We start from the raw sequence: 16,479 nt of genomic DNA on the forward strand, positions 1-16,479 counted from the left end.
TGCTGGATTTCGGCATCAATGTTGGCCCTTGTGGAAAGGTAACTGCCTAGGTAGGAGAAGTGATCAGCATTTTCCAATGTTACACCACTGATGTTACACCATCCTAGCAGCAACTGAAGGTTAGAAAGTTATTGGCTCAAGTACTGTAGTGTAATCAGATTCAGCTAATGATCCAGCCTCTTGGTTACTTCACTTGAACTGTGGTTCCAAATATGCTATTGACTAAAGAATTACAGTCATACCTCGAGTTGCGAACGCTGCGGGTTGTGCGTTTTTGGGTTACGGACCACGCCGAACCCGGAAGTACCAGAACGGGTTACTTCCAGGCTTCGGTGCTCCCGCATGCGCAGAAACACAAAATGACATCATGCGCAGAAGTGCTGAATCACGTCACGCACATGTGCAGACGCAGCGCTGCGGGTTGTGAACGTGCCTCCCACACGGATCACGTTCGCAACTCGAGGTAAGACTGTATTATTTGGGCTTTGTTAGTTATAAATGATTAGCTGCATTTTACCTTACGCTTGCTGGTATTACCCCAGCAATGAAGGCAATAGCTTTGTAACTTTCCTTGTTTCTAAGAAGAAACAAAGCAACACAAAAGTCATCTCCATTTAAACAAAAACAAAAACAAAGCAGGATATTTCTAGAAAGCTACCGGTATTTGTTCTGGAGAAATGTAAGGCTGGAACTGTGAGCTCTGTATTAATAAATGCCTTTATTCTAAGGTCAAGTGAGCCAACAGTGTACAGCAAACAGCTATAGCTCAGCATCCTTTCATATTTTCCAAAATGGTTTGTGGCAGGGCCCTATCAGAATGGCCCCACATTCCCCGATGTTGCGTGCATGTACAACACAACCATCCTATACATCAGTTGCAGCTGGTGGGACAGAGCAGCAATGTGCAGCTGACTTTCCAACACGGAGGTCTCTGCGAGTAAGAGGGAGCGGTGAGGTGGGTCTCCCCAGTGCTGATCTCCCAACTGCTTCTACTTCTCAGTTATAGACAGTCACCGGCATGTTGGGAAGCCAGGTTTGCAACACCACCTTGCTCTGCCTTGCCAATTGTTACGGTCTTACATGTCAATGTAGAAGTAAGGCCCATCGACTTCAGTGGGGCTTATATGGGATTGCAGGCCCAGTGTGGTGTTACTTTCTCTTTGCTCTCTTGGGTGACCTCAGGCTAGCACAGTGAATGTCTAAGGACAGTACAAAATTACAGATTGCTTCCAAGGTGTGTCATCCTTCATCAAGTTTAGCTGTCTACACGAGCCATTTCCAGAAGTCATTCTGGCTGATTAGGAAACTTTGATGGGTCACCTCTATTAAGAAAGGGAGCAACTGAATGAGTCATTGTGTTGATGTAGTTGCTGGTGCTTCCCCCCAGCTAAACATGTGAAAAGACTTTCATGGTCATACAAGAAGTGCCTCCCCACCCCCCGCCGCATTGGAGTTGAAATCTTTGAGCAAACATTTGCCCACACACATTAGAGATGTATCTGCAATGTTATTGAACATAATTATCTACTTAAAAGCTGTTGCCACATATGGATTGAGTGGGAAGAAGCCATCCCATCCCATCTGTTAGTTGAACAACTTGTACTTGGTGAATAATTAGAGCCCTTCTTCGCTTTCATTTCTCCCGACCTGCTCCCCTCCCCATCTCATGTTGAAGCTATCAGAAGAAGAGCATCATTGGCAAGCATCAGTAAAGTTCTGTTGCCTTCTACCCTTGCAACAGAAAGCAAATAATACACAGCAGAACACAGACTATATGGAGAGCCAATGTGTGTGCATTGGTTAAAGCTCTGGACTGCGGCTGGGGGCACCTGCGGCCAAATTCCCCCTTCAGGCCACAAAGCTGATATTGAGTCACTCACAAAGCCTCTGTCCAACCTGCCTCACAGGGCTAGGGGACGATGACCGTGTGTGCTGTCCTGAGTACTTTGGAGGAAATTTGTGGGATATAAATGTATTTAGATATCTTTTTGAAATGGCTGAAAAAACAAAATGCACCCCATAAGATATATATATATACCATAGCAATATTCACAAGTTTTAAAGTTTTGCCACAATGATGTTTGTCATCAGGTCAGGATCAGTTGAAAAAAGCAAGGTACTTGTACATACATTGCCTGCAACTGCTCTGGGAGAGCCACACATATCAATACTGCTGTGGGTTGACATTTTAGATCACCCACCAACAAGAGCACGCAGTCTGATTTCATGTTGGCAGCAGACTTGGGATAGCTCCTCTCCACCCACCCCTTTAATTATACAGCGTTCAGATCAGATAGTCTTCCCAGGGGCTTACTGGGCAGGGGTCAAGCTGATGTATTAGGTATATCTTTCCAAGACTGCAATCCTCTACTGGGAATAACCCCCTGACATGTACAGGATTGCAGTATTTGCTAACTTGCACTCTGCATTTGTCACACACACTGGTCTGGGTGATTGAGTACATCATAGATGGAGAACCTTCAGACCTCTCTCTGGCCCTTGGGACTGTCCCCAGGCCACACAAACACTGGCCTTCTGTGTGTTCTCCTTGAGGGTTTTTGCCTAGCTGAAGTGTGTCCTTGAACTCTGCTAATGCTTCTTTGTTTCCTGGATGGATGATAAGAGAAGGGGGTGTGAGTGTATGTCGAAACTAGCCTACCACTGGCTAGTGGTCCCTGGGAAGTTGCCCAGAAGGTAATGTGGTCCTTTGGTTGAAAAAACCTTCCTCACCCCTAGGATACGGTATCTAAGAATGGGAGATGTCCTGCCACAGGATAGAGGCTTCAAGAGGCTTATGCTTGTTTTATATGTTCTCTCTCTTGTTTGGAGGCACAACTCTCTGCTTCTCCCCAAACTTGGGGAATATATGGAAACGTACCAAGGAAAGCAGTGACTGCCTTCCACAAAACAAGGACTATTTCAACAGTGTGAAAACAGCTTGTTGTCCAGTGAATGGCACCCAACTTGTTTGTTCCTGCAGACCTTCCCGTTTTCCCTCTAAGTGCTGTCTTTATGTTGTAACTCTGCCCATGGCCTGTTATTAAAAACTCAACGATGCCAGTGATGTGTTAATGGCCAAAGCTTGGAGGGCACAAGGGGAAGTTAAAACAAATTATAATCTTCTCTCCTCTTATGATACAACCTCTCTCTTTTTTTTGATAGGCAGCTTTTTCTGGATAATAACTACCCTATATAAGAGAGCTTCTGTAATTATAAATAGGTGTAATTTAATAGGCCAAGTCAGTAACCATGTGTCAGAATATTGAATAGACTACCAAAGGGAATTGGGTGTTTTTAACTGGCATAATGGAGTATAGAGCATCTTAACATAAATTCACTGGTTTGGACCAGTCTGATGGCACCATCTGGCAGCAGCTTGGTGCTTTCTCTCTGTGACTGTTTATTGCAACTGCCTTACAAATGCCTTTTTTCTTTTCTTTTTTAGTTCTGCTGTTCTCTACTTGCCAGGCATAGGGATGCATTGTTAGCTGATACCAGAGCTTGGAAAAATATTTTTAAAAGAAGCTAGTTCTAGATCAACATGTCCATAAAGGAATTAATCCCAGTTCATATCAGTCCCTTTAGGAAATGCAGCACTAGTTTGGTTCACGTTCAGTTCAAGGTTAAATTCAAACATTCCCCCCCCAAAGGATGCTCAGCAATTTTATTCCAGCATTCAGAACGTTACAAGCTGCTATGCTGAAGTGTAAAATACACTTAAGACTGAGAAAACATCGAAACACACAGTGGAGTGCGAATTGTTTAATTCGTTGTTTCCCAACAATTATGATCTTTAAAGCTGAAAAGCCCAGAGAGTCCAGAGAGTTAAAAATAATGTATGAAAAATTAAATATGAACTGGAAATCATTCAAAGTTCTACCCCAGAATGAACTCAATTCACATTCAGTTTACCCAGAAATTGTGGGGACTACTTCCAGGTGTAGTTCGGGATTTTTGAACTAATTCACTGAACTTCATTAAACCAAACAAGTTCATTCTAGCCACAGTGCAGACTGCTGTGCTGCGGAAGGGGATGAAGTCATATGGAACTGGGTTGCCCGCAGAATTCAGGAAATCAATAACTTGTGCTAAGTAAAGATGTGGTTATGTGATCCCTTTCTATGGCACAGCTCTGTTGCTTCTAGAGAGACTATACTGGTACAAGCGAACAGTATGGCCAATTATGTATTAAGCATTATTGGATGTGATGACTCATTTCAAGCTTTGCATGGATCACACTTCTATTTTTACTTACTGCTCCCTGACTTTGTTTTATAAAGATTTTATCCCATTAATGCAAAACATCTTTTTTAAACAAACAAACAGAGGGCTTCATAGATTTTAGATAATGTGCAAGTTAGTGCCGGAGAAAATGAGCCTCCAGACTTGTTCAATGCGTTGTGTCCATTAGATGGATAGCTATAATTTTCTCAAGCCCCAAAACATTGGTATATTCAATTCTTTTTCCTTAGCCACCGCCCAGTGGAGAAGCACAATCACTTGAAAACTGGACTACTGTTGAGCAATAATGAAAATAAAATTACCTGTTTCAGGTGTAAACATCATATGTCCTCCTTTAAATATATTTCATGTCCCAGTGTCATTTTGGAAAATTCGGTATATAGCAGGCATCCCCAAACTGCGGCCCTCCAGATGTTTTGGCCTACAACTCCCATGATCCCTCGCTAACAGGACCAGTGGTCAGGGATGATGGGAATTGTAGTCCAAAACATCTGGAGGGCCGAAGTTTGGGGATGCCTGGTATATAGTCTATCCCATCACAGATGTTAAGGGGGGCGGGAATTGGACCTAATCTTAAATAATCATCAAGGCTAAAAGCAGCTGGGAGGGAGAGGTGTTTTAGGATGCAATCCCAACTCCCAATTTGAACTGCTTGGGGAACTGCCGAGCTGGTGAGCGAGCAAGCTGCAGAGCGAGGTTTTTTTAAAAAAGCAGCCTCTGCTTGCAGCTCCACGAGTGGAGGATCCTGGGCAGCAGCATCTCCATACGATGCTGGGGATGTTTGCCGGTGGCTCCGCTGCGTAGCACGCATGTGCGGAGCCGCTGCGTATGGGGCATGTGCCATGCACTCCCTGCGCATGCGTTGTGTGCTCCCTGTGCATGTGTGCTGCGTGGGCGATGCTCTGCGCCTGGGTGCACAGCCCCCGCACTGCCCCCGGCACTGAAAAGCCTTCGTCCGCTCCTGGTGCTGCCAGCACCACACCAATGGGACACACCCTCCACTGTCCTGAGAAAATCCCTTAATCCCAATTTTATTTTATTCCTTGGTAGGTTTACCAAAAACAGAAAACAAAACCCCGCACCACACATCAATAAATAAATTTTAGAAAGGGGCAAGATTAGACACAGACACACAAAGCATGAAAAAAATCCAGATGCCTTGGGCTTTGCTACACTCCCCCTTTGTTTCCTCCCAGGGTGGCCTTGCCCTCTGCCTGCCCCTCAGACCCAGAGGATCATGCACAGCAGGGCCTCAATGGTGGCAGCTTCTCCTCCTCCTTCTCACTCGCTCTCCAGCAGCTGCTGCGAGCTGCCCAAGAGAGGACATGGGCAGCAGCAGCCATGGAGAGGCAGCAGGATGCTCTCTCGCTGTCATTGCCACTCGGGACAAATGTCGGCTTATCCTCTTCCCCAAGCTCGGAGGCACTGGCAAGGGAAATAGAGACATTCCAGGATCAAATTAGAATCCGGGATGGTTTTCGTAATTCTGGGACTGTCCTTGGAAAACCGGGACACTTGGAGGGTATGAAACCTAGCCTGAAAGTTCTGCAGACCCTGGTAAACCGAGGCACACAAAAACCTGCATTAGGTTCCCATAACCTCGGTAGTGGCACCCGCCCTGTGGAACACCCTCCCACCAGATGTCAAAGAAAAAAAACAACTTCCAGACTTTTAGAAGACATCTGAAGGCAGCCCTGTTTAGGGAAGCTTTTCATGTTTAATAGATTGTTCCATTTTAATGTTCTGTTCTGCTGGAAGCTGCCCAGAGTGGCTGGAGAAACTCAGCCAGATGGGTGGGGTATAAATAATAAATTATTATTATTATAATTATATAACATTTATCACATTACATTAACAATCTGCTCACTGTTTGCTTCTCATTCCCACCCACCATTTGCACAGGGTCTTCAGAAAGGTACCGATGAAGGAAGGCAGCCCTTGGGTGGACAATGTGTCCTCCAGAACTTCAATTAAACCCCTCTCTCTGAGCAGATATGGTTGATTTTTTTACAAAATTGTTCCTGTCCTGTCCTGGTTTAATCGTGCAGGGTCCTTTCAAAAGCGCTCCACTCTTTCCCAGCGAAAGGGTGAGCATTTTCTCTCCTATCTTAAGTTTCTTCATAAAGTGCGTACTACTAATAAATGAATTGTGAATGACTTTCCTGAGAAAAGGCCTTATTGGCTATTAGTCTAGCTTGTTACTGAGCTTGCTGAGCAGTTTTCTGAACTGATGCCATTCCTCATGAATCTCCTCAAGCGTTTACGAGAAAGTCGCTGCAGGGAGCAGAGCTGTCAGCCTCCTCCATTCCCCCGTTTTTCTTTTCTTTTTCCCCCCCCTACCGGTTATTAGGAGGCTCAGTTAGGCAAAGTGGAAAATTGTGCACACATGACGATGCGGAATCAAGTCACATTCATTTCACAGGCCTGTCAAAGACTAGAGAGAGAATGAGAAATCTAAGCTGCTGTGGGTCTCTGGTGTGTTATTTGAAGAGAGCAGCTTGTAATGTACAAACATGAAAAGGGCTCTTGCACGAAAAAAGGAAGAGAAAAACCTGGGGAAAGGGGGAATTCTTGCCTATAGTGAATTCAGGCAAAATGGGGAGGGGGGATCTAGACTTTATTTTGAATATGTCTTTTGATTAAAATTCATAGTTGTCACATAAAATAAATCACCTCCTTTTCCTATAATGTGACCTGAAACTGCTTCTAAGTGAATAAGATATGAACTCTAAATGTTCACAGTCTTTACCCTGACACATTCAATCATATCACAAGGCGCCGGCAGAGCTGCCAAGCTTTTTGAGTCATCGTCATTCTTGTTACAGCTTAGCAGCACATAAGACCAATCCTAGCTTGGAAACACATGTTTGGGTAATACTTATAATCAAAGGAAAATTATTATATAACTCTTAAGAAGCCAGAAGAAAGGATGGTTTAGAACACGCCGGTTCCATCTCAATTCCAGGCTGCTTTGTAAAGATTAAGATTGCCTCGTGTCCAGGCTTTTGGACTTCCGCTGAACATATCCGTCAGGTCTAGACATTACACCACACACTCCCCTCCCAGCCTGCTGGCCTCTTCTCCACTTCTTGGAGAAAAGGTGAGCTGCAACAGAGCAATCAAAACTTGTTACAGTGGTACCTCGGGTTACAAACGCTTCAGGTTACAAACTCTGCTAACCCGGAAGTAGTACCTCGGGTTACGAACTTTGCCCCAGGATGAGAACAAAAATCGTGCACCGGCGGCACAGCGGCAGTGGGAGGCCCCATAAGCGAAAGCATCCCTCAGGTTAAGAACGGTTTCAGGTTAAGAACGGACCTCCGGAATGAATTAAGTTCGTAACCAGAGGTACCACTGTACTAGCATTGGCAAGGCTTTGCACAGGCGCAGAGCTAGCACCACAGCCACAGCCTGGCTGTTCGCGGCAGCAAGAGCTGGATGGAAATGGGCAGATTGGCCCAAAGTCAGCTGGCACCCGCTGTGAAAACAACTCCACATCCAGCAGCTTCCAGGGAATCTCAGACTCGCCCCCCAATCTTGTTTGGGGGCTTTCCATCAGCTTCTCCTGGCAGGAATGTTGCCGGTGGGCTTTCTGCCCGCACATGAGGCAGGCAGGCAGGACGGTACTTGCAGTGGACTCTGGGATATCTATTGAGTTGGCAGAAGTGGGCCGAAGGTTGCCTCCCCTCAATCCAAACCCCCTACAGCCTAAATGTAATAAATAATAATTATAAACTGCTCTGCAGTTTTCGTTCCTCCTGTTGTTTTAATCAGTATTTTTAACAGCCCATTGTTTTATGTGATTTTACATATTTGGTCCTACCCTGGGATCCATTGAGAGGTAGGGCAGCCTGCAAGCATTCTTAATAATCAGGAAACCTTCCTGAAAGTATTCATGACGTTGCAAGGAAATGATAAGCCCTCTGCCCTCAAGCTGTGAAACCTTGCTGGGGAAATGAAAGGTTTTTTTCCGCAGCTAGTGTTCCTCTGACTAAATCTTAATAAGTGCTGGACAGATTTTGATTCTATGAATATTATGGGCGTTTCTTCTATATCAGCAAGTGGCACAGTAAGTTCCCACTCCTTTTGCTGAGCCATTTTGTGCAGCTTTTTAAAGACTCCATCCCTTTCTCTGGCTTCTTCTTCCTTAACAGCTGAGCTCTCCCTCCCGCTGTACCACTTGCAGGGGGCTCTGCACCAGTCCTTTGCATGCAGACTTCATTGCTCAAAGTCAAAGGCCACTACCATCCAAAAATAAATCAAACACAGCATCCAGTATTCAAATAAGCATAAATAATCAAGTACTGGCAAAGCTCTTTCCAGGCTCTACAAAAATGCTTCTGCCCTTTCACATAATTTTTCTTCTTCTCTTCTCTTTTTTCTTTTCTTTGTGGAGGGGGACATTGAAATATATTTGCCTAGGTATTTTGAGGTGTAAAAGGTGAGTCTTGTTATCTCACTTCCCTGCTTTTGATAAATAGGGGCTGCTTTTGATAGCAGGGAAGTGAAATTGGCAAAGCTCTAAGTAAGGCATCTCCCACAGGGACAGGATTCAGTGTGGAGAGGGATTTGTTTGGGCGGGGGTTGGGGAAGAATTGCACAAGGGGGGGAAATTGTGTTCTGGATATCCTTTGTAGGATCATCTGGATAAGCCCTTTAGCTTCATCAGCCATTGCTATGGCAATGGGAAGCAATTTCTGATAGCTGGGTTAGTTATAGAACTGCCTCTGAAAGGGGGGTATGTGTGTGTGACATTTTAAAAACATATATAGCCTATAATTGCCATATTTTGAAGAGCAAAAAAGAGGAGACATTTGCCAACTTCTACTTTTAACTATGGATCACTATGACGACTCTCATTTTACATACCCATGAAAAAGAGGGTGTGTCCTGGAAAAAGAGGACATATGGCAACCCTAGCTTTTGTAACTTGGCATTTACCCCATTATTTGAAACGAGGGGATACACTGCTAATTCAACCCTGGAGGTTTATAATTACTGCGATTTTATTTGTTTGTTTGTTTAATAACTGTATATTACGTTATATCATGGGACCTTATGGTGACTGGTGGCTAAGAAATCTTATAAACAAAAAAGATAAATAACTAAATCTGTAGCTAGGGAGACTTCTTTCCAACAAATATCAGATGAACATTCTTCAGTGGGTGTCACAGCAGTGAATGGTATTGCCAATGGGTAGGGCTAGTCCACAGGACCCCACAGCTCCTTCCATGAATTTATTCTACAGTGGGGGGTTATGTATAATCAACCTGGAGGCTCTATTTGTGCATGCAAACAATAGGAGCCGGATTGTACCCAGTGAGTCTTATTTGTTGTAGTGTTAACATATTTCAGAAAGTAAAATTCCGCAGACACAAGAGTTGTTTGATGATAGATAGATAGATAGATATAGATATAGATATAGATATAGATATAGATATAGATATAGATATAGATATAGATATAGATATATTAGGAAATTCACCAAAAAACCAACACTACTGACACGAGTTGCCATGCCATACACCTGGGTTTTCCTGGACATTTTTACAGATTTTTGAAAATTGTGTCCGGATGCTATATATATTGAGTTTCATATGATATCATTTATCGTATTTTTAATGTGATATGGAAATGGTATTTAATTTTATTATATCTCTTTTAATGTTGATGTTTAACAATCAAACAGTAACTCGACAGCAAGCAAATAAAAACAACTCTGATGTTGTGGAATGGAAACATCTGACAAAGTCTTAGATATTTTATGTATAAGCGTTATGGGAGAAAGGTAGATGGTTGAAAATGGTTCCTAACAATGCTTGGTTAGTGCATATCATTTCTCATCAAAAGTTGCCCCCAAGGTTTCTCTGTATTGTTATCCACGTGAGAGCCACTTCTTAAAGCAGAAACCATAGCTTTCAATCTTGTGAGCTAGTAGATCAGTTTGTTATCCATAGGGCTGACATGCAGAAAGGTCATGCCACCAAACGTTAGCATTTCAAAACAGCAATTAAAGTTATTCATTTAAAAGAGGCTATCCATTCTCTCCATGAATCCCTGCTTTCCTTGCAGGGGGAGGGAGGAAGTTCAGTGCTGTACGCTTCACCAGGGGTTTTTGTTTTGCTTCAGCTGATATACGTAAGTACAAAAGTACACAATGAAATGGATTAGGTGGAGGGTTGCCCTCCTGTACAGCAATGTTGCATTTCCTCCTCCACACATTTTGCAGCAAGCTACTAACTTGTGTTCGTTATTTTTATTTTTAGTTCCTGCTATGATAACCTCCTATCCAAACACCACCTTGGCAACGCAGGGCCAAAAGAAAGAAATGAGTTGCACAGCACATGGAGAAAAACCCATCATCGTTCGCTGGGAGAAAGAAGACAGAATCATTAATCCTGAAATGTCCCGCTATCTTGTTTCCACGAAGGAAGTGGGTGATGAAGTGATCTCTACATTACAGGTAACATGCGCAACCTGGTATTTTGGCAGTGCTGTTTGGTCACATGTTCTTTACATATACCGTAAGAGCACATTGTACACCCACTCCACTCCCCCAAGGCGGGGGTGGTGGTGGTTGTGTTCACTGAAGTCCCTTGAGAATATCCCAAAGTGAACATTTCTTATTTTGGGGGGACCGGGCAGGGGTGTGTGTGTGTGTGTGTGTGGAATATTGCACTTTCCATTTTGCATAGGGATGGGCCAGAACAGGTAAACTGTGGCAATGTTTTACATGAACGAATAGAACACAATATCCCCTTTAAACAGTCTGGGCCACGGGTGATGGATTTATTTTGGTCTGAGAGCCAATTTCCAACTTAGTCAACCTTCCAGTTGGACATTGTGGCAAGCAGTAGACTTGGCAAACATGGGTGTAGGAACCCCACACTCTATAATACATGCACACACATATATAGGGGGACAGCCAACTATTAAATTAATGAACCAAACTTAATCATGTTCATTAACAGTGTGAGCAAAACTTAGCTGATTACCACCCATAGCACACCCATGAATATATACTCATAAAAAACTCAAGTGTTACTATAATTACAGTGGTACCTCACAAGACGAATGCCCTGCAAGACAAATTTTTCGCAAGACGAATGTGTCTTGCGATTCTATGGGTGACTCACAAGACGAATTCATTTTGCGAAAAATTCGTCTTGTGAATCGCAGTTTCCCATAGGAATGCATTGAAATTAAATTAATGCGTTCCTATGGGCAAAAAAAGAGATTTCAATGCATTCCTATGGGAAACCACAACTCGCAAGATGAATTTTTCGCAAAACGAATTGACTCGCGGAACGAATTAAATTTGTCTTGCAAGGCGCCACTGTATTTTCATTGTGTTTATATACTGCCCTTCTCTCGAATGAACCCTGCATGTTGCACTACATGGTAAACATTCTTGGAACATTGGTAGCCCACACTCTTTCATCTAGTCTTTCCCAGTCTGCATTTTCGGGATCTTCACCTACAGGAGACCATATGCCCCCATGCCTGAGGAACATTTCCATCTTGAAGGACAAGGAACTATAGTCAGCCTCATTTAGTCGCTGCAGGGGCAAGCCAGGAGAAAATTGCTGAGCCATCTTGCACTACCCAGAATTACACTTCAGGCTGTTCAATACTCAAATCCTCCAAGGCTTATCCTGCTACAGAAACTTTGTAACTTTGGTAGTGGTGTGGAAGTTTCCTTCAATGGAGGAACACAATATTTTTTTTTAATGAAACATATCTGCTGAAGTGTGCAGATGATATTGCCATGGCAGTAACTGATATTGGTAGGTCTTTAGGAAAGACCTTGCCAACGACAAGGATCATTCTACAGGATGATCATAGATTATTGAGGGGAGAGGGTGAATATTGAACTAGCTTTGTATGCTCAGATCCCAGCTTCTTGTAAAGCAAACAGCTACGGCTGAGTGCAGGTGTACTTGCAAAGAGGGTGTGTGTGTGTGTGTGTGTGTGTGTGTGTGTGTGTGTGTGTCCTGCGGGTAATTTTTCATCTCCCTGTCTCTCCTCCTCAGAGGAATAATTCGTTATCTGCTCCTCATCTCCCCTCCTCCTGTGTTTTGGGCAGGCTGCCTGCTGCAACCTAGAGATGGGAGAGAAGATGAATTCAGTTGGCATTCAAAGGCGAACCTACCAAATTCACTGTTTCCTAAACAATATGAGAACCAAAACTCAGAGATCCTTCAAAATTCACACTTCTCCAAATTTTGCAGTGCAGTTACGCAGCCAAGGAGAAACAAAAAAATGCTGATGAATTTTCAGGATGGTTAAAAAGAAAAAAAGGGGGGGAAAGAAAAATGGAACAGAATTTAAGATGGGAAAAACAAGAAACAGAGACAAAGAAATTGACGGATACATTCCTGCCCATTTCACTCTATTCTATATGTTTTTTAAAAACACCATTTTTGATGTTAAAACCTGTTCCAGGGTTTTGTGTTGAAAACCCTCAGGCAGGTTTTCTCTAAAATGTTGACAGAGCCTACAGGAGTGGAGCAGACTTCCAGGGGCGGATGTTCACCCTCAGAGTCATCTGGCATCCTCACCCCCTTTCCCCCCATCTATAGGACATCACACTGAGCGATAAATGCCTGAATAAAGCTCGTGTGCCGTCTAACGTCACAGAAGCAGATCAGTGGGTGGGGCAGAGCCACTGCACTAGGGTCCCTGTTGTGTACTGGCAAGGAGAGGGGCAAGGCAGCAGGGATGTTGGTGCAGTTCCACCACACCCACCAAGCTAATCCAGCACTTCTCAGTCAGTCAGTCAGTCAATTTTATTACAGCAAGAGCCAGCAATACAAAACAACACAACTCCAAACAAAAGATCAGCAACAACATCATCGGAGGGCAGGACAAATGATTATAATATGTTATTCAATAAAAGAGATTTACGTTTTTTTAATAGTTAAGGTGCAAAATTTGGCCACAGTGTAGCATACTGAGCTCAAAGAATCTTCCCAAAGGAATTTACGTAATGTTTCGGGGGGAAATTCCAGATAATATTGCAAGGGTGTGAATTTTGATAATAGGGGTCAAATGAGTCGCAATCGTTCTTCACTATAAAGTTCACAAAATAAACAGATGTGAATAACAGATTCCACCTTATTGGACATGTATGAGCAAAAGCGCTCATCGATTGGTACACACAAGAATTTGCCGTGTAACACAGCTGAAGGCATCACATCAAATCGAGCTCTGGAGAAGGCCCATCTATAAGATTCATAAGTAATATTGGATAGATACGGGGCAGCTGCCAAATTAGGCCAAGATTTTAGGCACATGTAGTTCTCAGGGAGTAAGGCATCTTCTTTTTAATACAGCACTTCTGCTGGTGCCCCCTCTTCTTCCCAGTAAGCAACAGCAACCCTGCGAAGAAGCCAGTGTGGCAAGTCTGCCCTGCACAGCAAGCCGCTTCTGTATTTTTAGAGTTTGTATACATCAAGTATTATTGGGGAAGTATTGTCAATCTGTCATGCTACATCACCGTGAAAGCACACTATATCATTCCAAGAAGGATTTGAGAAATGGCAGTCAGATTCATCATTGCTCTGCAAGAGCAGAATTGGCTTTAATGCAACTTGTGCATTTACTTACTCATGTCTGTGTGGTGTGTGTCTTCCTGCCTATATGAGCAGGAATAAACAGAAGGCAAAATAAAAATAAAGAGGAATTTAGGGGAAATAGAAACTTATTTAAAACTGCTTCTGTTCAAAACTGTTCATGGGCCAAGCATCTAAGTCTGACTCAGATAAGTGTTGTGTTTGTGTGTGAGAGAGGGGGGGGATGTGAATGAATGCGTGCATATGTGTGTGTTTGTGTTGTGCCCATGTGTGTGGTGTGTGTCTCTGTGCGAGAGAGTGGAGCAGCCCCACTCTTGACTGCCCATTTTTGTTTTGGATCACCACCCATTGGAAAGATGGCCCTGAGGGGATGTGAGATGATTCTCCCATCCCTACTATGTGGAATTGCCTTTGAAGCCTGTTTTGCAAAATGGCCTTGCATGCAACATTCCCTATTAAATACATTTTCTTCTTTTCCACTGTCAATGTAGATTCTGCCAACGGTGCGAGAAGACTCTGGTTTCTTCTCCTGCCATGCCATCAATTCATATGGGGAGGACCGTGGAATAATTCAGCTCACTGTGCAAGGTAGGAAGAGGACAACGTAAGGAAAAAAACACAGCTATTGTAGTACAGTAAGTGTACGTCATGCTCAGAAATCTGTTGGGGGGTTCTAGTCCCTAATAAAACGTAGTCATAACTGTCAAAAATGAAAGGTCAAATGAAAGGTTCAAACTCCATCTGTCCAGTTTGCACTGGAACTATTAAAACAAAGTTGCATACGCAAGCGTGGGATTTTAGACACAAGTTTGTCTTAAGTCTGCATTGCAACCATAAACAATGTAGAAACCAACACACCGTACAACAGTTTGGGGCCCATTCAAACACCGAGGGGCCAACATGGAAACCAACAGTAAACATTTCCTTATGTTGGGGTTTGAATCCACTTGTCATCCCTTATTGCACGCAATGTTGGCCAACACAACATCCCTTCTGAATACTCGTCACTGTCATGAGTCACTTCTCCTGTCGGTCAACGTGCGAGTCAAAGGTGCTTAATATGGGAAATCCCTAAGTGGTGTTGTTAACAGAAAATAAAATCCAGATACAACATTAAAACCAAAATAAATATGTCGGCTGAAACACAGAATCCTTCAATAAACCATGGAGCAAAATATAAATAAATCATAAAACAGGTGTTTAAATCAGCTCTTCTTCTTAATACAGAAAACCACAGTCTGGAATACTGATTTGTGAATAAGCATGGCTGGTGTCTGTGAGCCTCAGGCTGTGATTCTGACACTTGCTTGGGAGTAAATTCCATTGAACTCACTGGGACTTAGCACCAAATAATTCAGTACCAATAGCCTTGCAGCAGCCTAAAGAGGGTGAAGCAATAGGGTGAAGATTTCCTTTCTGGAAAAAGAAACAGTGTACCTGCTTTATATTTAGAAACAAAATGTTTCAAGTCTAATCAGCCCAAAGCTCCCAGCAACTGCAGTGTATTTCCGCCCCCCCCCCATTCTGAAATTTGAGTCGTCAGTATGTCCTCAGGCCAGGTGTCCCCTACCATATTTCATGATGGGGAGGTGGGGAAGCAGAGTCAGGCAGGGATCGGCAGGTTCTGGAGTGGCTGAGGTGATACCCTGTCAAATGTCTAGCCGAGGCAGAAATTAGCTATGGGGCTATGCCAGCTCTGCCGTACTACACTTGCTCAATGCTCTTGTATGCCTTGGAGCTTACGGATAAGATGCCAAATCCACTCAGGACTCACAAGCAACCTTTCTCCCAACCCCCAGTTTTCTGTGACTGCAGGTTGCATCAGTTCCTGGTTAATCCTGGTACAGACTATGTACTCACTAAGCCAGTCCCCTCAATAAACCGAGATTCTGATTCTCATTTGCAGTGAAGCTGCGGATAATACAAAGGTCCTCTGAGGAAAAAAAATGAGAAAATATATAACTGTTATCACAGAAACATGGAGTAAATGTTAGCACAAATGTTAGTACAGGCACATGTGAAAGATCATAGCATTTTTATTCTGGTTACCTAATTAAACTGGAACAAGGGCTAATTATAGACTAAAGGCTTATTGGCATTTCCGTTTGCCCTGCCACTTTCCCCCAGGAAAACCCACAGTTTGGTGCTGAATTGCAGCAAACGGCAATTGGGTTTTCCGCACATTGCTGTTTGTTCCAATTTATCACTAAAGAACAGTTTTTCCAGAAGAAAGCAGTGCGGCAAAGGCATTCAGAAAACATGGGACAAGTGGAATACTGCTTGGACACATGCTTTTTGGCATGGGACAAGCAGAAGTGTGGACAAGCCCTAACTGTTGAGTTCATCTTCACATTTCTAGTGAGAGGTATTCAACCAAAGCGTCTTGTCAGTGCAAGAATTGCAACTTGTGCAATTGGCCTTTCCCCACCCTTTCTTCCCTGTGCCTCCCCACAAACTGCTCTATAGAGTCGGGGGAAGCCCTAGAACAGATTTAAGGAGATGCAGGGAAGGAGAGGAGGAACGTATTGCATTGCAGAATCAGAAATCATTGCACTGGTGGAAACTTCACGTAGCTCTACTTTGGAGACAACCCATTATATACACATGCTTGCTTCTGCACTTTAAACCACAAAGATTATGCATGTATTAAATTCTACTGCAT

At 43.4% G+C, this 16,479-nt stretch overlaps 1 protein-coding gene across 1 annotated transcript in view; it reads left to right on the forward strand.

The window, feature by feature from the left end:
- DSCAM (DS cell adhesion molecule) overlaps positions 1 to 16,479 on the forward strand; it is a 333,629-nt gene that overhangs the window by 224,657 nt on the left and 92,493 nt on the right. Inside the window, exons 12-13 of the mRNA XM_035116259.2 lie at positions 10,509 to 10,705; positions 14,309 to 14,405. Coding sequence (XP_034972150.1) covers positions 10,509 to 10,705; positions 14,309 to 14,405 — 294 coding nt within the window. The remainder of the gene's footprint in view (positions 1 to 10,508; positions 10,706 to 14,308; positions 14,406 to 16,479) is intronic.

The sequence above is a fragment of the Zootoca vivipara genome, chromosome 4 (genome assembly GCF_963506605.1).
Source record: "Zootoca vivipara chromosome 4, rZooViv1.1, whole genome shotgun sequence".
NCBI classification, from domain to species: domain Eukaryota; kingdom Metazoa; phylum Chordata; class Lepidosauria; order Squamata; family Lacertidae; genus Zootoca; species Zootoca vivipara.